The 24,576-nt window shown below is 41.7% G+C and overlaps 1 protein-coding gene across 1 annotated transcript in view; it reads left to right on the forward strand.

The window, feature by feature from the left end:
- LAMC1 (laminin subunit gamma 1) overlaps positions 1-24,576 on the forward strand; it is a 121,527-nt gene that overhangs the window by 67,980 nt on the left and 28,971 nt on the right. Inside the window, exons 2-13 of the mRNA XM_036844565.1 lie at positions 5,678-5,982; positions 10,422-10,552; positions 12,590-12,756; positions 15,240-15,428; positions 16,246-16,363; positions 16,728-16,826; positions 16,918-17,054; positions 17,430-17,552; positions 17,644-17,833; positions 18,146-18,258; positions 20,363-20,584; positions 20,705-20,893. Of these exons, the coding sequence (XP_036700460.1) occupies positions 5,678-5,982; positions 10,422-10,552; positions 12,590-12,756; positions 15,240-15,428; positions 16,246-16,363; positions 16,728-16,826; positions 16,918-17,054; positions 17,430-17,552; positions 17,644-17,833; positions 18,146-18,258; positions 20,363-20,584; positions 20,705-20,893 (1,983 nt within the window). The remainder of the gene's footprint in view (positions 1-5,677; positions 5,983-10,421; positions 10,553-12,589; positions 12,757-15,239; positions 15,429-16,245; positions 16,364-16,727; positions 16,827-16,917; positions 17,055-17,429; positions 17,553-17,643; positions 17,834-18,145; positions 18,259-20,362; positions 20,585-20,704; positions 20,894-24,576) is intronic.

Below are 24,576 nucleotides of genomic sequence, written 5' to 3' on the forward strand. Positions count from 1 at the left end.
CAGTAGTTGCAGCACTCTGGCCCTAGAGCGCACGGGCTTCAGTAGTTGTGGCGCGCGGGCTCTAGAGCGCAGGGCTCACTAATTATGGCGCACGGGCTTAGTTGCTCCACGGCATGTGAGATCTTCCCGGACCAGGGATCGAACCCGTGTCCCCTGCATTGGCAGGCGGATTCTTAACCACTGCAGCACCAGGGAGGTCCCATGGTTAGTCTTCATGTGCGTGAACGTGAGGTGAAGGGGAAAGACGTTCTAGCTGTAGAGTTGCTGGAATACTTTCCAGACGTGTACTTACTGGTTTTCTTAATTTTTTGGCTTGGCTGTTTTCCTTTAAAGTCCTTCATCTACTTTCGCATGCCCCCACAGTATGAAGATAGTGTCCTCGCTGTCATTGGAAAAACGGAGACCTAGTCCTCTTTTCTGTTCATTTGCCATTTAACTAGATCTTCTTACTCTGTCAACTGTGAAATGAGTAGGATGGACAGATAAAGAGTAGAGAAGTGTATTCAGAGAGAGAGAGAGTGTGTGAACAAGCACATGGAAGGTCTCAACTGTAGCTGTTTAATGGAATAAAAACTAGCTCCTTGAGTTTTCAGTTCTTGATTATCCATGATTACAGGTAGTTCCAGATAACACAGGATAGTCAAGCCATGACTCTTCCACTCTGTTTTCTGTATTTGCTTCCTTATTTATTCAGGTTAGATTCTAAATTCCTTGGAGTAACACCAATCCCGCTACCTTATTGTCCTTCCATTGCCCCTGTACAGGAGGTGCTAAGTGCTGCTGCAGAAAATCACACCTCCACGAAGATGTCTGTACCCTCATCCCGGCAGCGTTGTCTCTGCCCAGCAAGCCTTTCTCTCTAGTCAGCTTTCTGCTCGTCTCTATCGTGGTTCTACACTCTCTTCAGATATTCCCCACTGGCTTTGCCCTCAACCCCTTAGCAGGTACCCTTGATTTTCACTGCACAGACAAAATGAAGTCATCAGTTAGAACTCTTTCAACTTCCATCCTCTAAAACCCACTAAATCACTTACATCTGCACCCAGGTAGGAAGCGAGGATGCAGGTTTTCTCCTTCATGGAGCCAGTCCTGTCACCAGTGCTGAATCACGTTCTTGTTTCCCCGCCTTGTTTCCACAGTCATTCTTTCTCTTTCTGCTGACTGGAGCGCAACAGCATGTAATACAGCCTTGTATCTTCTATCAGAAAAAAAGGGAAAAAATCTTCCTCTGGCCCTATATCCCCTCCAATTACCGTCATCTTCTCTTTCTCCTACCCTTTAGCCAGATGTCATACCAGGTTGGCTACACTCACTGTGTCTACCTTCCCACGTCCTATCTACCATACGTTCTCAGTTCCAACCCAGCAAGATCCCTGCCGGTGGGACTGCTCTCACTAAGCACCTCAGTGACCTCTTTGTGGCTTGAAGCCGTTGGACGCTTCTTAGTCATTACCTTACTTGATTCGCTTAGCAGATTTAAACACCATTGATTCTTTCCTTCTTCACCCTCTTGGCTTCTGTGATATTTGTCGTCTTTTACTTGCCCTCCTCCCTCTGGTCTTCATAGTCTCCCCTGTTGCCTCATCTTCTGGCTGTGCCTTAAATGTTGATGCTCCTCAGCATGATCCTAAAGTCAGCTCTCTCCTCACTCAATACTCTCACTTCATTGGTCTCAACCACACCACATCTTCATTATCCATCCACAGGCTAATGAATCCCAAATCTGTATCTCTAACTTAGATGTCTCTCTTGGGCCTTCAGACTATTCACATCCAACTCCCTACTAGACATTTTTTCTTGTCTAGATGACCACAGACACCTTAAATCTTGTGTATCCAAAATAGAACTCATCTCCCCATCCTGCCCTCCACTTCTGCCTCCAGTTTTGCTTAACCTCCTTTGTTCTCTATTTCAGTGGATGGGACGTCTCTCCATTTGGCTGTTTTTAAACTAGAAAACTGAATGTTATTCTCAATCCTTCCACCTTGGTGGAATGCGTAAAGGAAGCTTTGGCAATGAAACAGAATGTCAATAGAGTAAAAGTAGAGAAGGCTTTCAGAAATGATTCCTGCTCCCCTCCATCAGTTACAAATTATTATTGAAGTCTGCTAACTACATGTCACCCAAATCCGTTCATTTTTCTATTCCAGCTGTCCCTATTCTTAGTTCAGCCACTGTCGGCCAGGATTACCGCCACATCTTCTTAAATATTCTCTCTACCTTTAGTCCTGTCTCTTCTAACCTAATCTCCACACAGTGGCCAGAATGATCTTTCTAAAAATCAAACCTGATCATACATTTCCTGACGTAAATCCTTCAATGGCTTGCCATCAGCATGAGGAAGTTGAAGTTGCTCTTTAGCATGGCCTCAGGCCTGGCGTGCTGTGCTTGCTAGCTGACTCATCTCCAGCCACTCTCTCCAGTTCTAGATGTACTGCACACCCCTGATTCCTCCAGTGGCCACTCCTCTGTGTTCTCTGGGCTTTCATACATCCTACTCCATCTGCCTGGATGACTGATCTCTGTTGGCCTAGCTAATTCCTCTGCATTCCTCAGGTCTTGGATTTAGATGTCACTTCCTCTAGAAAATATCTTGACCTCATAGATGTGGGTTAGGTGACTTTCCTCCATGCTCCTAAAACCTCATGTCCTTCCCCTGTCATAGCACTCATCACATGGAATTGCAGCGATCTGTATCCACTACTGGGCTGGCTGCAATGTCGAAGGTCACGCACGTGGCCATCTTGTTGTGTGGAATGTAGAATGTGTGAGCCTCCTTTACAGATTGCCACAGAGCCCTCTACCTCTTTCAACTGTAGCTATAAGTTAGAATGAAAAAAGCAGCTCTGAAAATGAGGCGTGGTGAGGCAGCGCCAGCAGCAGCAAGCTAGGGTGCTTCAAAGTTTAATGCTAGCGGAGTTGCTTTTCTGACGTTCTGCCACCCATCGCTGTGTTTGTACCGACACGGAGTGACCACATATGCCTGTTTCTTTCAGTGTGTGGCTTTGTGGTGCAGATGTTTGTCTGGGACACAGGATACCTGGATCCATTTTACCTCCTCTCCTTTGATCCATTCTCCTGTAGGTTGGGTTGCTAAAGAACAATGAGATGGCAGAAATGCAGACAGAGAAAATAGAAAAGCAAGGGTAATCTGTAATCCACAGATTAGTGAGTAAGCCTTTGAACATCCCAAGCCACATACTCATGAGTAAAACTAAATTGTTCTACCATTCCAGAATGTTTTAGATAGTCTCTGGAATGCCATCGATACTGTATTATAACCTTGCCTTCATTCAAAGGTGACGTCTTTACATTTTTGACACAGTAAAGAGATACAGGCTAAATTTGCATTCTTTGAACAAGAAGGCTGTAAACTGTATTTGCGTGACCTGTGTCCAGACAAAGTGTTATCCTGCCTCCTAGGTAGAAGATCCGGATTTGTAAAATATTCTTTGGCAACTATACCAGGTAGGCCCTTGTACGATCAGGTTCTTGTGTGTGAACATCTCCAGGATCCTAGTTCAGGAATTCTCTTCTGTACCGTATTATAATAACGCCTTATGTTTGTATAGGGTTTTATAGTGAATCAGGTATATGCAAGATCTTAGTTTGACCTTCCAACAACTCTTTGAGGTAGGAGGCTCAGGGATTATCACCCTCATTTTTTTTTTTTTAATTTTATTGAAGTATAGTTGATTTACAATGTTGTGTTAATTTCTGCTGTACAGCAAAGTGACTTAGTTTATACATATATATTCTTTTTCATATTCTTTTCCATTATGGTTTATCACAGGATACTGAATATAATTCCCTGTGATATACAGTAGGACCTTGTTGTTTATCCATCCTATATATAATAGTTTGCATCTACTAATCCCAAACTCCCAATCCTTCCCTCCCCTACCCACCCCTCCTCCTTGGCAACCACAAGTCTGTTCTCTATGTCTGTATCACCCTCATTTTCACAGAGGAGAAAATGACGGAACAGAAATCACACGGCTAGTAATTGAAGGAGCCAGGATCTGTACTCAGGTCTCATAGTGCCCAAGCCTGTGTTTTTTCCATCATGCCATACACCTTTATGTTCAAGATCTTATGCGTGTGAATGTTTCATTATATGGGGGACAGTTAATCAAACCCCTCTTTTAAGATCTGAACCAGTTGGGAAATGGAGTCAGATATGGCTCATCATATCAGTTTTATTACAGATAAAACTGGCTTGAAGAACAGAGCCTGGACATATAGCTTACATGGGCCTTTTGCCCCACCCCAGTTGAACTCATCCACTTAGTCCTGAATCGAGTAGCAGGACAGCAGCCGGCCTCCCCCGCACAGTGGCAGAGGTGCTGCCTTGCACTGAGGAGTGAGGGAGAGGAGAGAGGGGGACTCGGGTGGCAACTAGGAGAGAGCTGAGGAGATTCCGGGCCACACATGAGCAACACTCCTTCTCCCCTGGGGAATGAGTGGGTGTGAGGAAGTGAGAGAATGGCAGAAGTCTCTCCTCAGCACTTCTGAGAGTGCAGGAATTCCTCTTCTGTGGGCTTTGTAGGGTGGTTCTTCCTGTGAAGTTGATTCACTTGGACAGAAGAGACTGTAAGCTTCTCGAGTTCAAGGACCACTTATGTCTAATGCATCCTGTCCCCCAAAGTATATAACATGGGACCGAGCATGTAGTTGTGCCCAATACATACTTGTTGACAAACCATGATCTTCATTATAACATAGAAGCAGCAAAGTATAGATATTGTCAGAGATAGAAAGACCAATTTGTGAATGAATGGTGTTTAAAAACAGCTGCACATTATCTTTTTTACCCACCTGAAATCCTGCTGGCTGGCAACCAAGCTGTCCCAGCCATCAGGCTGTGTGCTGCCTGCCGCAGTGACTCTTCTTCCAGAGGGATGACAGCCCGTTGGCTCCTCCCCCTTGCTGTCCTTCCTTGTTCAGCACTCATGTCTCATATATTCTCTTTCGAACACAGCTTCTTTAAACCGCCTTTCCCTTCTCTCTCTTTCTCTTTTTCTGTCATCTCTTTGTCAGCTACTAGAGGAATCTTTTTTCTTCTTTCCTGCTCTAGTCCCTGCCCCACATCTCAATCACTGTCCTTCACTCTTTCTCAGATTTCTCTTTCTTAACCTGGTAAGTAAGCAGAAGAATAGCGCTGATGATACTCTTCCTGCATCAAGAAGTAACATTAAAATTAATAAAGAACGAATTTTTTAAAATCTTGAAAGTGCCCAGAAGACCCATTTAGAAAGCCAGCAAATATTTTCTTTTCTGTCTTTTAATTAAGCTTTTGTGGAAGCACCGGCATTAAGGATAAATGCACATGTTCACTCAGTTTTATTTTTGTTTAACAATATAAGTACGTAATATATGCTATCATTTTTCATGGCAACCAACATTTTAACAACACACATCATAAGTGGGCTTTTATGAGCCAGCTTATGAGTGCAGCTATAACTTATTTCTGTGGGAAAACACACACTGTTTCCAGGCTTAGAACAGCCTATTGGACACAGCCAGTGTGTTGTGTGTTCTGGAACCCTCTTAGCGTAGTGTGCACAGGTCGGTTTGTATCCTCTTTCTTTGTCAAGTTCCAAAGCAAAGTGGGAATAGAGGGGGTTTCTGTGCTTCATACGTATGACTTCTGGACATCGATGTGTTTGCCCCACAGGAAAAGCGTTTGACATCACATATGTGCGCCTCAAGTTCCACACCAGCCGCCCGGAGAGCTTCGCCATTTACAAGCGCACGCGGGAAGAGGGGCCCTGGGTCCCTTACCAGTACTACAGCGGCTCCTGCGAGAACACCTACTCGAAGGCAAACCGAGGCTTCATCAGGACGGGAGGGGACGAGCAGCAGGCCTTGTGCACAGATGAATTCAGTGACATTTCCCCTCTCACCGGGGGCAACGTGGCCTTTTCAACCCTGGAAGGAAGGCCCAGCGCCTACAACTTTGACAATAGCCCCGTGCTGCAGGTAGGCACCTAGCGGTTGGCTTGGTAGCCAGTCAGTTCTTCCACAGGCAGGATGCAGGAAGATCACTGTAGTGGGGGACCGTGGTCCCACTTCTGAAGTAAGGGGTAGGAATAGCACCTACTCCACCAGGACAGACAGCTGGATTTTATTCTGCTCTCCTGTGTTCTCTTATTAATAAGTGAAGGAAAGTAGTTTTATTTCTGCTGCCCAGTTGATGTTTGTTCTTCGTTTTCTTGCACGTGTATTCTGGGATGTAAATTTTACAGATTTTTTAAAATGTTGAACAATTTTGACTTGAGTCTCTGTACTTGCAGTGGAAACATTTTGCTTCTGCCTTCGTTTTGAAGGAGGGTATTTGAATGAATCTACCAAATTTTTTTGTATCCGGTCGTACCTCTTCTTTGATTTGACAAAATAAAAAAAACTATTTTTTAATATTAGCAAGAGGGAACAACTGAAGCAAGATGTTTAAGAACTCTACCTTCCTTTGTTATTGTACAAGGAAATTTTGGTTGGGTTTGTCTGGCACTGTTGCCAATCATTATGAAAACTCTTCATCACCTAAAAGCACTGGTTTTTGTGACAAGATATGAATTTAGGTAACCCTGGTATAGCGCTTAAGGACGGTGATAGAAACTTTTCCCTATATGGCAATAGAAAGAATTAAAAATTTCTTTTTTTTAAAAATTTTATTTATTTATTTATTTTTGGCTGTGTTGGGTCTTCGTTTCTGTGCGAGGGCTTTCTCTAGTTGCGGCAAGCGGGGCGCGGTGTGCGGGCCTCTCACTATCGCGGCCTCTCCGGTTGCGGAGCACAGGCTCCAGACGCGCAGGCTCAGTAATTGTGGCTCATGGGCCTAGTCGCTCCGCGGCATGTGGGATCTTCCCAGGCCAGGGCTCGAACCCGTGTCCCCTGCATAGGCAGGCAGACTCTCAACCACTGCGCCACCAGGGAAGCCCGAGATTTCTTTTTTCATAAATGCCGTGTGCATATTCCTTATATACTATAATTTGGAATCTTTCTGTATTGCTTAGATGTCTGTGACCTTTTCTTATGTTCTGGCTGTTTGATTATGGAGAGACAGATGCGTGTCATGCCATACTCAGCACATTCACACAGACTGGAGATGCTTCTGTCACGTGGCTGGAGTTAACATCTAAATGGGGACAGCCTGTATTAATTCGCTGAGACAAGAAAGACTGGATGTGGGTTTGCAAATGCTGTGTATACTTTATGAAAAGCTGTTGTGACTTCTAAGTAGGGAATCTCCCTGTTTTTCTGGGCCTTACGCCTTTGTGTTCTCTCATTCTTTCTCTTTGGAACTTTTTATGTACAAGGATCCTTTGTCTAATTTGGCCGTGTGGCTTTGGACAGTGGCAAAAGATGAGAATATATTCTCGCTGGGTCCAGTTCTTCCCTTCCATTGCATTTCTGTAGTTTGCTGGGAGATCATAGATCTTGATTTTGGTAAGCTCTGAGGATTCTGGTGAGCAATGAGTGTGTTTGCAAAGGTCTTTCAGAAAATGTTTCTTTCAAAGGCAGTAAGGTGTGTTCAAAATAAATGGCAGAAAGAATAACCGACTTTGATAGATGAAAAAGCAGGAGACAGATTACCTAGGACAGAAGTGATCTGTAAATACTCTATAAGTTGGTCAACTGGCACACATTTTCTAACTTTGATTCTTCCTGGGGAGGGAAGAATTATTGTATTTTACTGTCCTGGGGAGGGAACAGTATAGTCAGTAGGGAAAAGCAGTGAGTTAATGATGTGACTGTGGTTTTCTGGCACCTTTGCTAACTGTATGCCTTGTCAGCGTGTCTTGAAGCAGTTCCCCCAGCTATAGGAATTCTGATGTTTCTTAACTCTTCATGCTACAGAAACTCGTAAGACTAAATGTGGCAAAAGGCTGTGGGCATCTGCAGTAGATTTGGTCAGTTGGTATCATTATGCAAAAACATTAATTATGCATCTCTGGATGTAAGAGCTCTGGCTCTGATATATAATTGCCAAGGAGGGTTAACTGATATGACTTGTCGCCGACCTGAGTGAGGAGAGAGGCAGTTGGCTTCTGCCCTCATTGCTCCCTGTGCCTCCCTCTAAAAGTTATGATCTCCCAGAAACCTTCCCGGTTTCAATGTATATGAATATTACTAAGCATGTAGTGATTTATAATAATAATTAGCATTTATTATAGCACTTACTATAATGTACCACAATGTGACAAGCATTGTTCTAAACCCTTTAGATATATTAAATGTATTAACACATTTAACCTTCCCAATAACTCTATAAGATAGATACTTTTATTTTCTCCATTTTACAGATGAGGAATCAGAGGCCCAGAAAAGATAAACTCACTTGCCCCAAATCACACAGTTTTAAGTGGCAGAACTGGGATTCAAAACCTAGAAAGTCTAGTTCTAGAGTCTGTTCTTTTTAAGATGCCCGTTATGGAAAAAAAAAAAAAAAAAAAAAGGCTTAGATTCAACTCTTGAGAAGCTTTTATTCCAGGAGAGCTGTGATAAAGATGAAGCCTGTCGAAGATATAATAAGCATTAAACACAGAGATATGTTTAGCTGTTTACACTACAGACGACTAAAAGATTCCTAACATTGTGGCCATGAGTGGGCGTTGTTATTGGAGTTCCAAGTTTGGATATGGTGAAATCATCATCTCTTCTCCTTTCTAATTATACATGAAGGCTTCATGGAGATAAACCTTGATGAACTCTCTGTGTTGTTCTACATGCCAGGTGTTTGGCCTGGTGTAAGCAGTGATTCTTAATCAGGGGTGTGCTTCCCAGTCTCATGTGAAGCCTTCTGAAAACATAGACGCCTGCAGCTCTGCACGTGCTTGTTAACGTCTCCATAGGTGATGCTGATATGCAGTCCCAGGAGAGGACTTAAAGTGGACATGGGGGACTTCCCTGGCAGTCCAGTGGTTAAGACTCCGTGCTTTCACTGCAGGGGGTGTGGTGGGTTCGATCCCTGGTCAGGGAACTAAGATCCCACATGCCGTGGGGTGTGGCCAAAAAATAAAATAAATAAGTAAGTAAGTGGACATGGTATATTTGGGTAGTTTTATGTAATATACCACTCTAAAACTTAATGGTTTTAAACAACCGTGATTTATTATTTCTCACGATTTTGTGTTGGCCTGGGCTTGCTCCCTGGCAGGTCAGCAGTGGGAGCTGGGTTTTTCTCTCCCTGTAGTCTTACATCCTCAAGGGGGCTAGACTAGGCTTCTTCATGTGATGGAGGAAGTATTCCAAGAGGGTAAATCCCGGCGCACACATGCTTGTTAAACCTCTGCTTGTGTCACATTTGCTGATGTCTCCTTGGCCAAAGCAAGTCACATGCCCAAGCCTAGAATCAGCGTGGACAGGGACCGCACAGGTTGTGGACACTGGCAGACGTGATTCATTGGGATAATTATTATAACTACTACAGATGTAAACATCTGACTAAAATTAGCTCAATGAAAGGGCATTTATTGTAAGCGCTTAGTTCTCATAAAACCGCGGGGAAAACTGTACAACCTTCATTCTTGTCCTCTGCCATTATGGTATACCTACCAACTCAATCAGTTGTAGTTTCCTCAAATCTGTTCATTTGCTCGGCAAATGTTACTTGAGCACCAACTATATGCTAAGCACTAGTGAAATGCAGTGAACAAAACAAAACAAATTCCTGCCCTGTGGGGCTTATAATCTGGTGGTGGCAGTGGTGGGGTGGGCAGATGGTGGTGATGGAAACAGGCAATTTAAATAAAATAGGGAAGGGAAATAGGGAGTTGCAGGGGGCTGGCGGGGGGTGGCGATTTTAGATAGGATGGCCAGGGAAGGCCTCACGAGAAGCGACATTTGGGAAGGGTCAAGACAAAGAGTACGTCTGATTGGTTCAGGCCAGTGTAATGATTGATTGCTTTGTGCTTGGATGTGTCTCCCAGATCTGTCCGTAGTGGATTGGGTAAGAGGGAGAGGGAGATGGTACAAGATGGGCAGGAGGAGGCAATGACCAGTGTATCTGATACAGTGGTGGTCCTACGTGAGCTCTGTGCTGGCTTCTCTTGACTGGCTTTGGGGTGTGGATACAGGATAGAGAGACGAGACATGTGTATTGACTACCTAATGCATGCTGAGTGTTGAAAAGCATATTTCATTTAAGCCTCTCTACAGCCTTGTGAAGAAACTAATATTATTCCTGCCTCGGGAGACTCTGAGTGGTAAAGTAACAACTTAGATCAAAGAAGGGAAGAGTCAAGAAGGAAATTCAAGTATGAAGAAATGAAAGGAGTCCTTGAGTGTTATAATAGATTTAATGCCAGAAGAGGACATAAGTTAAATGATACATTAGCTGTTTAGAAGATTTTGTCACATATATGTCTCTTATCTTCAGTGCCTTTACCTATCTTTTCTGTGTTTTTGTTTTCTGACAGGAATGGGTAACTGCCACTGACATCAGAGTAACACTCAATCGCCTGAACACTTTTGGAGATGAAGTGTTTAATGACCCCAAAGTTCTCAAATCCTATTATTATGCAATCTCTGATTTCGCTGTGGGTGGTAGGTAAGTAAACCATTAAATAACCTTGAAAGTGTTTGGAGCTTTGGTGTAGAAGTGAATGTAGCAACTTGTTTACAACTGTATTAGTAATGTTTTTAGACCTCATTATCCTGGAAACAAAGTAATTAGGTTTTCTAAAACCTTGTCAAATCAACACATTAGTGAATTCTTATTGAGCGTTTAAGTGCAAAGCTCTATGATAGGCACTATAAAGCCACTGAGGAAGTGCAAGTCTGACATTCACTTACTGAGAAGGACCTGACCTTCTAGGATCCTACAGGTGAATGGGGCAGGCGATGTATGAATATGCGAAAAGTTAAATACTAGTACCATCAAGCGTTTTAGATAAAGAGATGTCATATGTCAGAGAATAGTTACAGGACTGTCAAGCTAGAGAAACAGATGGAATCTAAGCTGGGCGTCGAAGAATAGGTAGGGTTTAGATAAGGAGAGAGGATGTCTGGGTTGGGTGCAGGAGGGTTGGGTGCATGTCATGAGCAAAAGTTTAGAGTTGGAAGCGTTTAAACCTCCTTGACTTAAGGAAAATCTTATATGAATTTGTGGAGTTGTAAACCAGAGAGAGTTTGGTAGCCAGAGACCTTAGACAGTGAGCCAAGGATCTTGGACTTACCTCCCCTTGTAATAGACTATGAAGTCTCAAGAGCAGAAACATTATTTTTGTATGCAGTGTTCCTGGTATGGGATTGATGCTCAGTGAAAGTTGATGGAAACTGTAACCAATGAGAAATCATGTACTTTTTTGGAGTTAGGGCTATGATTTCAACACAGTAGATTAAGAAGATTAACTGCAGGCAAGGTAACAGTAGAATATGATCGAGAGAATTTATATTCCTGTTATTATGCTGTCATCTAGGTGTTAGGTGACAAATACCTGACATTAAGGTGGTGACAGCAGAATGGAAAGAAACATTTAGGTGCATTTTATGAAGGAAGAATTATCAGGATTTTAGTCAAAGGTGATTTTGAAGGTTTAGTGACCAGGAGAATTGTGGTATCATTAACAAAATAAATGGAGAAGATGAGCTCATTTGGGAAGGTGGTGAGTTTAGTTGTAGAATGTAAAGTTTTAAGTCGTGGAGGACATCTAAATTTGTGCAGCAGTCAAGGACAGGAGCTTGGGAGAAAGAGGCGGCCTGGAGATATACATTTGGGATTCATCCTGGTACACTGTAGATGTTTCAGAAGTGTTTGAGTGTATTATTAAGTGGTGCTTGAAGCTGTGGAACTGATTGCTATCTTTAAAGAGCGAGTGAGGGTAACGGCTCTGCACCAGAGTGCGTGTTAGTATTCATGGGGATTTCCATGAGTCCTTAGTTTATGGTAGTACCTGCATCTAGAGGCTCCTTCAAGGATTCTTGCCCCAAACAACCTGAGGGAATGTCAGTCTACCAGAGATCCATATGATGGTGTGGTATCTGTCTCTCACTGTCTTCAGATCAAATACTTTAAAATCATGATGGCAGATAACTGCTGAAATTTATTGACTTGTTACATGCCTGTACAGTCCTGGGCACATACATATAGCAACCTCTTGATCTTCTCAATAACTCTATGAAATAGGTATTATCATCCTCCCTATTTTACAGGTAAGGCACCGAGTTTAAGTTACATTGGTAAGTCACAGGGCAAGGTTTCGAACCCAGGCGGCCTGGCCTTGGAGTCCATGTTCTTCTTAACCACTACACTTGGCTGCCTCTTGAGATGCACGCATTTCACTTCAGGAAATGGTCCTACAGATGTCCTCAGAAATTGTTGGGGACTTTCTTCTCATGTCCGGTTAATGCCCCATCCCCTGTTAAATAAAGGTACCTTTTTTTTTCTGTCTTGTTTAATTTTTCTTCATACCTGAAAACACACAGTCATTACTTAATCTTGCTCAGTTTCTCAGTTTACAGTTTTGAGTGGTAAACTCAAAAACATCCTGAGGTGGTTTTTAGTTCTCTGTGTACATCCTTTTTCTGCATCTGTTTCGGGGCTTCATAGGTGTTTCATTCTTTTGAGGGTCTCTTCTCTCCCCAGGTGTAAATGTAACGGACATGCAAGCGAGTGCGTGAAGAATGAATTTGACAAGCTGGTGTGCAATTGCAAACATAATACTTATGGCGTAGACTGTGAGAAGTGCCTTCCTTTCTTCAATGACCGGCCGTGGAGGAGGGCGACTGCCGAGGGTGCCAGCGAATGCCTGCGTGAGTGCCCCTTGGTGTTCGTCTGCTAAATTGTCTTGAGGACTTCAGAGGTGGGGGAAGGAACGGGTGACTTCCTTTGATTCCTCCTTGAAAGGAAAAGCCTGAGAGGCAGAGCTTCTTCCCTAATTTGAGAGTGTAGAACAATAACCTGCATGCACGTCAAAGGAAAATCATAGATGTGGGCAATTGGCCATAAACATAAACTGTGCTGGTTTTATGTTTCCTTCATGAACACACATAACAGAATGGGAGCGGCACCTTCAAGGTTTGGCCTTTGCTTAGCTCTAAATACTGGGCTGGGGTTGCCTACTCTAAAATATGGTTTCTCCAGTCTTTTCTTTGTTGCCCTTTAAAATATTCTTCTTGCTTTCAATGCTCATTTATTCAAACAGCCAGGATTGTTGACTAACATTTGTCAGGTGTGATGAGTTCTAGACTAAGACTGCTTTCGATGGATTATTTATCAAAATTATTTTTTCTTTATCTCACTAAAGAGCACAATGGGGAGGATTTTCCTGCTTCTGTCATGCAGAGGTGGGTGGCTCTGGGAAGAAGAGTAGATCCTAGTATTCTTAGGAAGAGGTAAAATGAAAAAGATTACACATTGTTTATTCCTTCATAATGTCTTGGTTTATTCTCAAGAGGTAGAGAAAGGAATCTCAGGAGAAAAATCATGAAACCGTGTAATCATGCTTTGCCAAGGACTTGAAAGTGAGAAACTTTTAAAGCAGCAACATTTTCTTATGTCCTTATAAATATTCCTTATTGTATCCTCTTGGTAATAAAGGGAATAAGAAGGAAGACACTCTGAACTTGCAGGAATTATTGGCAGAAACCTTGAAAAAGGACCAATATCTTGACTCATGACTGTTTACATTAGCTGCTTACAGCAGATTTTCTTATTCACATTTTCAGATAAATTTTATAGCTTCCTCTAGCATTCCTAAGCACTTGAACTTCTTTAATTCTTTTACTGAACTGTAATATCCAGTGTTGGAAACTACGTGATAAAGGCTGATAAAAGAAAAAATGAAATACTCCTAAGATGTGACATCTAATTAAATGTACACATGTGTTTGAAAAGTAATCTGCTTAATGATGTCATATTTTGAGTCTATCCAGGAACATTATGGGAAAAAACAAGTGTAACATTATATCCAGCTTCTCACTAGCAAGTGAACAGAATACAGTAGCTAACAGACTTTGATAAGGAGCTAAGTCAATTTGCTTTCCTCTTTGGTCCCTTCAGCACCATGGCGCGTCAAAGAGAGAAGTTTCTGGAGGTGTGACAGTACTACAGTATTGTCAGGGTGCTGGAGCTAGGGAAGAGAAAATGACAGCTGCCTTCTCTCTTACCACCTGATGATGAGGGAGCCACAGCATCTGCTTTTAGCAGTGGGTTAGGACAGCATAGACATGGGGATTGTTCTACCCCACAGTCTCTAAGCACCAGACCATTTAGGTGCTGTGAGCTGGGCTGATTGCGAGATAATCTAGGGAGACTTGAGGGAAGAGAAATAGCTGATGAAGAAGGGAATGGGAGCTTTCAAAGTTACTTAACTCTAATTCTTGGTGCCAGTGATTCAAGTTTCTAAAAAGTTTTCAAATATAGTACTATAAAAGAACTGATTGTAAAGGCAGGGAGGAGAAAAAAAAACATATATTCAAATTTTTTTAAAAACAACAATCTCCTGCTCTATCTGTAATCAAATAAAATTTTATTTTTATTTAGTGTCTATACTTGGGGCAGAATCAATAATTTGGAAAAAATCATCTTAGTATAAATATAATAAAGATTTTCAGTGACTACAGATACTCGTTCTGTAGGGAATATAGCTACTTAACAGATGACCCATTTGGCACTATGGCTTCCGAGCAGATGGAGGCATCTGTGGATCTAGATTTCCCTTCTTGTGGATTTACTTTCTTGCGGATCTATAGATTTCCTCCTTCTTTCGAAAGAGGCACTAATTTTTACCCATGTGTCTCAAGATTACTCCCGTTTGGGTATGCAAGTAATCTGGCATTTTAGAAGTTGGTATCTAATGTATTTGAATTGTCTGAGCCCTGAAAAGTTAACGTAAATTGAAGCCTGCATATAAATTGGCCCTTGTGCTTGGACTTGGTATTAGAATGAAGGATAAATATTCAGAAAAATTGTAATTTGACTTGGCTTTTGTTTGTATGTGTACGACTATGCGGAGATTCCTAAGTACAAGGATTACTTATATTTTATGATGGTACTATTTTTGATAAGGATGAACATTTCTTAGTAAGCTGTTAACCTGACTGTATGAACCCTTTATAGACAGACATACAGTTTTCGTTTTTGTTTTTGAGTGAACAGTGCATCTGGTGGTCGTTCTTAATCTGCCACCACCTGTCTGTCAGAGATGTGGGGAATTATGGTTTTGTTTTCTTTGAGTCTTTTAAAATGCTGTTTGTAAAGGAACATGGATCTGACTTAACGTTTTGGCCAACAGCCTGTGACTGCAATGGCCGATCGCAGGAATGCTACTTTGACCCTGAACTATACCGTTCCACGGGCCACGGTGGCCACTGTACCAACTGCCAGGATAACACGGATGGCGCCAACTGTGAGAGGTGCCGGGAGAATTTCTTCCGCCTTGGGAACAGAGAAGCCTGCTCTCCCTGCCACTGTAGTCCTGTTGGTAAGTGACAGGCAGAGTCTGCTTCATTGTGATGGTTGGAAGACAAAATAAGCATTCCCTGTACCCCCAGAAAATAAAACTTTGTTTCCTAGGAATTCGCACAGCTTAAGTATAGGAGAGTGTGCATTGTTATAACATGTAAATGATTTAGGATCTGCCTCTACTCTCTTTAACCAAGTTGGGCCTTCGGATGATTTTCTGGTGTGTATAAAAATGTGGGGTTGGCCTGAGTAATGGTTTTGTAAATAATTAGCAATAAGATCATCAAGACCATTTGAACTTTGACTGTAAAAGGTTAGCTGCTTCGTGAGTTCTTCCTTGTTAATGATTTTGTTTAGTCTAACCTCCTTGGAGGGCTGACCTCTTTCAGCACATTGGTGTGTGTTCAGAGGAGTGCTCTTAGTCTGTTGTACTTTTTCAGGAGTTTGAACTTTATTTTTGTTATTCGTGCCTGTATATACTTAAATTCTAGACACAGGCCATAAGGAGCCTGTGCTTGTCCACAGAGCAGTGACTGGTTCTGTGTACAGTTTACCATTAGGTACAGAGTGATTTGTTAGTGTTTTTCAACAGTTATGAGTAGATTCATCTTCGGGTGTATGTCTGGAAAGTTTAAAAGTCATGGCTTCAAGGGGTATGATTTTGAGAGTGTTCTGATTTAAAATTTGATCTTTATTCTCTTGGTTACCATCTAGATACTGAAAAACAATCTGCATTCTGGTTTTCAGGCATTGTTTTTAATTACCAACCTTCTTTCTTTGAGACATTAATTTTACTTACCTAACTGGTGGTTGACACTGAGCACTTTAAATTTCAGGTTCTCTCAGTACACAGTGTGATAGCTATGGCAGATGTAGCTGTAAGCCTGGAGTGATGGGGGACAAATGTGACCGTTGCCAGCCTGGGTACCATTCTCTTACTGAGGCTGGATGCAGGTAAGATTTTTCAAGGGGGCAGAATCCAAATGTAGCTGATTCTTAATAATAGATGTTGTAGCTAGTCTGCAGCCATATAAACATTTTCCCCCCATAATACTTGTAAACCAAGATTTAAGGCTTCTAGCTGTAATGATGATCCAGGATTGTTTTGTACAGAGGTGAAGCAGAGTTTTCAATGTCTAAATGTGATGGTTATCCTTGATTGAAATCAAATCCAAATATAAAGATGACTTTAGGATTCATTTTGCTCTTTTATGTATTCCTTTTTAAAAAATCTGTTAACATATAAAACAAAAGATTGAGTGGAATTTCTTTATCTTTTCTCTTATTTCATTGTTTTCCTCCATTTTCCATCCAATAGGCCATGCTCTTGTAATCCTTCTGGCAGCACAGACGAATGTAATTTTGAAACAGGAAGATGTGTTTGCAAAGACAATGTCGAAGGCTTCAATTGTGAGAGGTAGCTCATTTTTTCTCTAGCCGTATTGTATTTTCTCTGCTATCATATTTCAAGTACAATGAATATCTGATTGTATCTTAATCTCTTTCAGATGCAAACCTGGATTTTTTAATCTGGAATCATCTAATCCTATGGGTTGCACACCTTGCTTCTGCTTTGGGCATTCTTCTGTCTGTACAAATGCTGTCGGCTACAGTGTTTATTCTATAACCTCTACCTTTCAGATTGGTAAAGTAGACCTTTCCTTCTGTCCTCTAGAATCGTGAGATTAAATTTACAATGTTAAAAAGTCAGTAGCTCTTTGAGGACTTTTTTTGACGGTATCAGCACTTTGTTTTTTAACGTATGTGATTTTTGTTTGGCTTTTTAATTTAATGAAAGTATATATAAATGGTTTTAGAATTTACCAAATTAAGTATAAAATGTTATGTAAAATAAGGAAAATTATAGCTTGAGGGGTATAGCATATATAGGTACTGTTATAGCCTCCATTTATTAAAGAACTTTCATTGATGACTTGCTGTATATTTTGTGGTATATAGAGGACCTGAATTCAGGACATTTACAAAGTAACGGCACTGGTGTTCCATCCTCTGCTTGCAGATGAGGATGGGTGGCGTGCGGAACAAAGGGATGGCTCTGAAGCATCATTTGAGTGGTCCTCTGAGAGGCAAGATATCGCTGTCATTTCAGATAGCTACTTTCCTAGGTACTTCATTGCCCCCGGTAAGTAAGGCTAGGAAGCGGTCCGGCTTGGCGTGTACCCCTGTTTATTCGTACTCTCACATTCTTGCTCACCATTGTGTCTGCCTTCCAGCAAAGTTCTTGGGCAAGCAGGTGTTGAGTTATGGTCAGAACTTCTCCTTCTCCTTTCGAGTGGACAGGCGAGACACTCGCCTCTCTGCAGAAGACCTGGTGCTTGAGGGAGCTGGCCTAAGAGTGTCTGTGCCCTTGATCGCTCAGGGCAATTCCTATCCGAGTGAGACCACTGTGAAATATGTCTTCAGGTAAGACAGTTTTGTTTGCAAAATCTGACTTGACCAGAATTATAAAAGTGGTTTCTTTGTCAAAGCTCATCAGGCCTCAAGGTGCGTGTCGAAGAAAAACTTCTGGCTTCTCAAGGTGACTTTGTAAAAGGGAACTTTCCCTTTGTTTACGTGTACCTTTTCCAGTTGTACTATCAAACCTACAGACTCTTCTCTGACCTGGTTAGCTTGGCAGAGCAGTGCACTGTTGGTGGCATAAATGAGTAAGAAATGCTTTCTCAGCACCCAGAATTGTCCTTACAGAGGTTAATGTGGCCCTTCCTTTTTCTCTAGGCTCCATGAAGCAACAGATTACCCTTGGAGGCCTACTCTTACCCCTTTCGAATTTCAGAAACTCCTAAACAATTTGACCTCTATCAAGATCCGTGGGACATATAGTGAGAGAAGTAAGTTATGATATAATTTAAGAGAATCATTTAAGATGATTAGATAAAAGTTTCCATAATCAAAAGTTTATCTCTAAAGTCCTAATACTATAACACTGATCCTAAAGAAGAGGTATAAACTGCCTCATCATACGTGAATTATGTATAAAAATAATGCATTTTAAAACTACTTTTAAGGACCTGGAGAAAATCAGCCAAAATTAGTAAATAGTATTGTTTTATAATAAATAAGCCTATTGAGGCTACATTATATCTAATTAGAATCTTCTAAGAATCCCAAATATAATTCTGCTGGCTCACATTGCTTAACCTTTGTTTCTTTTTATTTCTTGCTATGTAACTATCAAGCCCTTTTAACTAAATTGGCTAAATTATGAAAAATTAAAAATTACTGAATGAACATTTGTTATAATTTTAAATTAAAAAAGCTGTTTTTAAGCATTTCTTTAAATTTTTTTCCTATAATTTTTTTTTTTTAATGAGGACCTATTACTATAGAAAGGTAAAGCTGTCTGGGGGAAGAGGAATCAGAGTGGTGGTGTGGCATTGAAAGTGGCATCAGCAGCTTGGATGTGTTGATTTTTGAGATGCCTGCATGAATATTCAGATGAAAATGTCTTATAAGTAGTTAGAAATATGGATGGGGCTTACGAAGAAGTTGAGACTGGAGGTTAGAATCGAAGGGTTGTCAACGTATGGGTAATCATTTTTAAACTTGGAAATATAACAAAAAAATATAGAAAGAGAAAAGAAGATGCAATCCTGGAAATATAGTTATTTAAGGACCATGACCTGAGACTTGAGAGAAAAAGAATTTTAAGGAAGCGGAACAATTAACAGGTTTAGGAAGATAGTACAATTGGATTTTGGTATTGGGTAACTGAAGAATCATTGGTGAGGGTTTTGTTTGTTTGTTTAAGAAGTGTTGAAACTGAAGTTAGATGGCAGTGATTTAATGAAGTAAATTAAATCACAAATTAAGTAAATTCAAAGGTGAAGAAGTAAAATACAGATTATTCTTTTAAGAAGTTCGGCTGTGAGGGAAGGAAAAGAGAGGGACTCTAATTTGAGAGTGGGGACAGATTGAAGAAAGAGTACTTTTAGGATGGGGAGGCTTAAGAATGTTTGGAGTTGGAAGCACATTAACAGTGGAGATGTCTCTCATGATCTAATGTTGAAAAAACCCATAAATGTAGTAAAAGTTAACTAAATTCAAGGCAGAAATAGAAGAGCTGTCCTTTAGCCTCAGGTCATCAGTTTCTCAGAATTATATAAACAGCAAGTGATATTTCATAACATGGGGAAATACACTTGAAAGATAAGAGTGCAAGAGACAGGAGTGGAATGGAGATTAAAGGGAAATATGATGATACAATCAAAACCTGCCTCTTCCATAGGATGTTCCTGCTGAGTCTGTCATTTGCACTGTTAGGTTGGATGAACCATTGGGCTAAGCCAACATAAGACTTCCTCTATTTTTATTTTCTTCTGGAAACAGGAAAGCATTATGATATACAGCTTTGGAATAATTACATATTTGTCAAAGTAGCCCTGATTATTAGAACTTGTTTACTTATTTTTTCTGTTTTATGCAGGGCAAAAAATATAATTTGAGTGGTACTTGTCGACAGGTGCTTTCCCTGCTTTCTTATCCTTGAACTCTACGATCAGTGCCTGATTTTGTGGCAAAAGAACAAAAACACGGCTTAATGGCTGTAGCCTTAAACCCTTATTATTTCCACATTCTTCCTTTTATCTTTTCTTGCCCCAGATTATTGCCCAATGCTTTTCATTTTTCACATTGGTGATTGGGAGAACTGTAAAATCCAACAAATCTGTGTGTGTGTGTGTGTGTGTGTGTGTGTGTGTGTGTGTGTTTAAAAAATGAAGTTTGCTCTACCACCATTCCAGATACTTAGCACCAGGTAGCACATAATTGTCCTAAATGCTATTTTCTAGTTATCTTCTCCAACAGATGAATTAAACTGATGGTTGATTGTCTCTGAAATTTTGGGTGTGGTTACCCTTTAGCATTATTGACTTTGCAAGAAGTTTTGGAATACGAAAGCCAGTTCAGTGATCCTCTTCTCCACATCATACACAGGTGCTGGATATTTGGATGATGTCACCCTGGCGAGCGCTCGTCCTGGGCCTGGGGTCCCTGCAACTTGGGTGGAGTCCTGCACCTGTCCTGTGGGATACGGAGGGCAGTTTTGTGAGATGTGCCTCTCAGGTTACAGAAGAGAAACTCCGAGTCTTGGACCATACAGTCCATGTGTGCTTTGTACCTGCAATGGGCACAGTGAGACCTGTGACCCTGAGACAGGTGAGAAGATGACCTTTGGGGGCTGCTAGACCTAAATTCTCTTTAGCAGGTGGTTGGAAATGCTCATTGTCTTATTTGCTTACACACTCGCCTGTTTTCTCACACCTGCTCTCCAAATAGGTGTTTGTAACTGCAGAGAGAATACAGCCGGGCCCCACTGTGAGAAGTGTAGTGACGGGTACTATGGAGATTCAACCGTGGGCACCTCCTCTGATTGCCAACCCTGTCCGTGTCCTGGGGGCTCCAGTTGTGCTGTTGTCCCTAAGACACAGGAGGTGGTGTGCACCAACTGTCCTACTGGCACCACTGGTAAGTCTGCTCTATCCATAGAAACACCTTGGGAAGAAGGACTTTGGAGGTTTTCAGATTTTCTTGTTTGGTTCCATGATTAGTTTTCCTAGTAGGCAAAAATTGTGTAGGAAACAGGTTTATTATGGATTTGTAAAATGCATATCATATACTAATAATAGCTAACATATTTACGGCCAGGTGCTTTTCTAAGCACTTTAACATGTACTGCCTCATTAATCCTCACAACCCTCTGAGATAGCTTCTTGCATTATCCTCAGGTTACAGCTAAGAAAACTGAGGCACAGAGACATTAAGTTACATGTCCAAGGCTACATGGCTAGTCATTGGAGCAGCTGGAATTTCAACCCAGGCATTCTGGCTCCAAAGCTGATGATCACTGCAATATACTCTCCCTTATAAGATGCGAATCAAAACTTGATTTTTAGTTTGTGAGGCTGCCCTGGGATCCTTGATGTAAAGTGGTAATTTTAAAATTCTTTAAATTCTTTATCTAAATAGTCCTTTCAGTATATCAGGGCCCATCGCATTTAGTTGGGGAAAAAATATTTGTAGAGCTTTGGATAAGACCTCTGTTCGCATGCTCTGAGTTTCTTTCTTTTTGATAAGAACATAAAACTAGATCTTTCCTAGCTACTCAAGGAGCTGCCTGTGCTGATTGACAGAGGAGACGGGGGCTCACTGTTGACCGTTCCCCTTTCTTCCACTGACTTTAGCCTCCACGTAACGGAGAGGTTCTGGCCAGGCTTCTGATACAGCCTTTGACTCCATTACAAGCTCTTTGTTCAAAAGATATTGCTAGAGAGCATGAACATAAGTAGAAAAACCAAAACACTGAGCTCATAATCTGTATCTCTCATGTCTCATCAAAACATTCTTTAATCATGGGGAAACATTAAAACACTCCAGCTTCCTTCCACTTCTCCCCTGACCGCACATCGAGCACAAGGGCAGTGCCACACAGGGAGAGCCAATCATTTGCTTAAGGTAGTTGAAAAAATAAGGAGTAGAAGTTAGTGTAGAATTTCATATTTTTGACTCTTTTCTCCTTTTTTTTTTTTTTTTTTAAGAAAACAGTGGCCCAACAGAGTCTCTTAGAGATAGACTTCTCCAGCCTCATTCCCCACCACCCACCACTGCACTTGTACCCTCTGCTCCAGCCCTCCTGGGCTCAGGTGTGCCCGACTCTGGCCTGCCGCGTGCTGTTCTCTTTCTTTAGAGCGCTTACCCGACTCTCTCACTTTTCTTAGCCAACTCCTGTCTGTTCTGTGGGTTGAGTTGAAACGTCACTTCCCCAGGATGGTTTTCCTCAATGAACCCTCCCTGCTGTACCCAGGTTCTTAGGACCCTTTACTCTGCTGCCACAGAGTATAGTAAGTATCCCTCGTGCAGTCTCTACTCTCAGAAGTACTTAATAGAGCATTTTGATAAGAGATCCCTCTACTGATTCTGTTGTTTCACTGGACAGTAAACTAAACAGTTAGGCATTGTGGAGTCGTTCTCATATCTATACTAAATAGTACAAATGGTGAAGTAAAATTATTCGGGATGCTTATAGAGAGATGGAGTATCATATAGGAGATTTTAGAAAATGTTATACACATATTAGTCACTAATCAGTTGTTTCTCACAGAACGTTTGTGAAATATACAGTTGACCCTTGAACAACACAGGTTTGAACTGAATGGGTCCACTCGTATGAGATTTTTTCAATAGTAAATACTACAGTACTACAATCCACAGTTGGTTGAATCCATGGATGTGGAATTGTGAATTCAGAGGAGCCGCAGAAGGTGGGGGCTGGCTGACTGTAAGTTGTATAAGGATTTCTGACAGTGCAGAGGGATCAGTCCACCCTCGCACTGTTCAAGGGTCAGCTGTATTTGTTTTGTTAGTTATCACCTGGATTGAAGGAAATGATCTATAGCAGTTCTTGAGGATGTTAATTAAGATGTAGAAGTCTGCATGAAAACAGCACAGACCCTGTGAAAAATAATGCCATCAGTCCTTTTTTTTTTTTTTTTTGGCTGTGTTGGGTCTTCGCTGCGTGCAGGCTTTCTCTAGTTGCGGTGTGCGGGCTTCTCATTGCGGTGGCTTCTCTTGTTGTGGAGCACGGGCTCTAGGTGCACGGGCTTCAGTAGTTGCAGCATGCGGGCTCTAAGGGCGCGTGGGCTTCAGTAGTTGTGGCTCGCGGGCTCTAGAGCGCAGGCTCAGTAGTTGTGGCGCACGGGCTTAGTTGCTCTGCAGCATGTGGGATCTTCCCAGACCAGGGATCGAACCTGTGTCCCCTGCATTGGCAGGTGGATTCTCAACCACTGAGCCACCAGGGAAGTCCAATGCCATCACTCTTTATTTTCCTATATCCTGCTTTACTTCTTTTCATAGCACTTTTTAGCCACTTGATATTCTTATGTGTATTCATTTGTTGATTGCCTATCTTCCCCCTCCACCCCCAGTTTAAGCTCCTTGAGAGCAGGAACCTTTGTCTGTTTAATTCACTTTTGTGTCCCTAACACCCAGAATAGTGTTTGGCACATGTGTTTGTTGAATGAATGCAAGTATTTATTGAATAAATGAATAGAGGTTGCAGATACAAAGTAAGATGTTCCTCATTTAGAAAATTGTTGAAGAATATGAATAACTGCTGATAGTCACTGAGATCTTCACGTGTGAGATGCTTCTGCATTTAATTTAATACTTTAAACGATCTTTTCAGGTAAATTAAAAACAATAATCATTTTTTCAACAAAAGTTTTTGAGTGCATGGCTTTGGAACATGAAGATGAATAAAGGAGGGTCCCTAATCTTCAGGGTCTAAAAGTGTGGAGCAAAGCACAGATCATTTTAATACAGTGTGGTTAGTTCAGATAAAGGAACACACACAAGAGTGCTAAAGGAGAAGAAAGGAAGACACCACTCCCAGTGTGGGAGGGATAATAAGGAAAACCAAGACTAAGAGAAGTCTATAACTTGCCCGAAGTCATATAAGTAGTACAGCATGGACTTGAACCTACATCCTAGACTCTGAGACAGAGGGGTAGACTAGCTGTAGCTGTGGAAGATATTTTGCAATGAGAGCTTTTCATGGGCTATCATGTAGCTCTGTTTTAAGTTTTCTAGCAGATTTTTTAATTGAGTTTTATTCAGAACAGGTTTTAAGACATTTTAAATATGGATCGTATCTAGACTAGCTAAATTACCTGATGAAAAAGCAGAACTGAAATGGTGTCTTAATCCTAATCTGGAGAAAGGATCTTGGGTGCGGGTCTGGAAGCTATTGAATATTTGCCTCAGAGGCAAGAAGGGCCCCTAGCTTCCTGTCCTCTCTTAACGTCCTATTTCTTCGTGTCCTGCCCCTCCCCCAGCCACATTTTCTGTTACCTCATCAGGGGTCTCTATTTGCCAGACGCAGTGGTCAGTTTTCAGTCCTCATCTGACCTGGTCTCGCAGCAGCGCTGGACACTGTTCTGTTTCTCAGCCTAGGGCTTTCATGTCAGCTTTATCTATATTCTCTCCTTAGGTGAGCAAATCTCATCTTTAGGCTTCACAAGCCCCTCTGTGCCTACAACCACAAAATCCATGTCTTCAGCCCTGACCTCACTCTCTTGAGTACCAGCTACCTACCTGCTGTCTCCACTTGGATGGTGGGCTGGAAGCCTTCCATCTGCCCCTCCATATCCATC

This window comes from Balaenoptera musculus, chromosome 1 (genome assembly GCF_009873245.2).
Source record: "Balaenoptera musculus isolate JJ_BM4_2016_0621 chromosome 1, mBalMus1.pri.v3, whole genome shotgun sequence".
In the NCBI taxonomy this organism is placed as follows: Eukaryota; Metazoa; Chordata; class Mammalia; order Artiodactyla; family Balaenopteridae; genus Balaenoptera; species Balaenoptera musculus.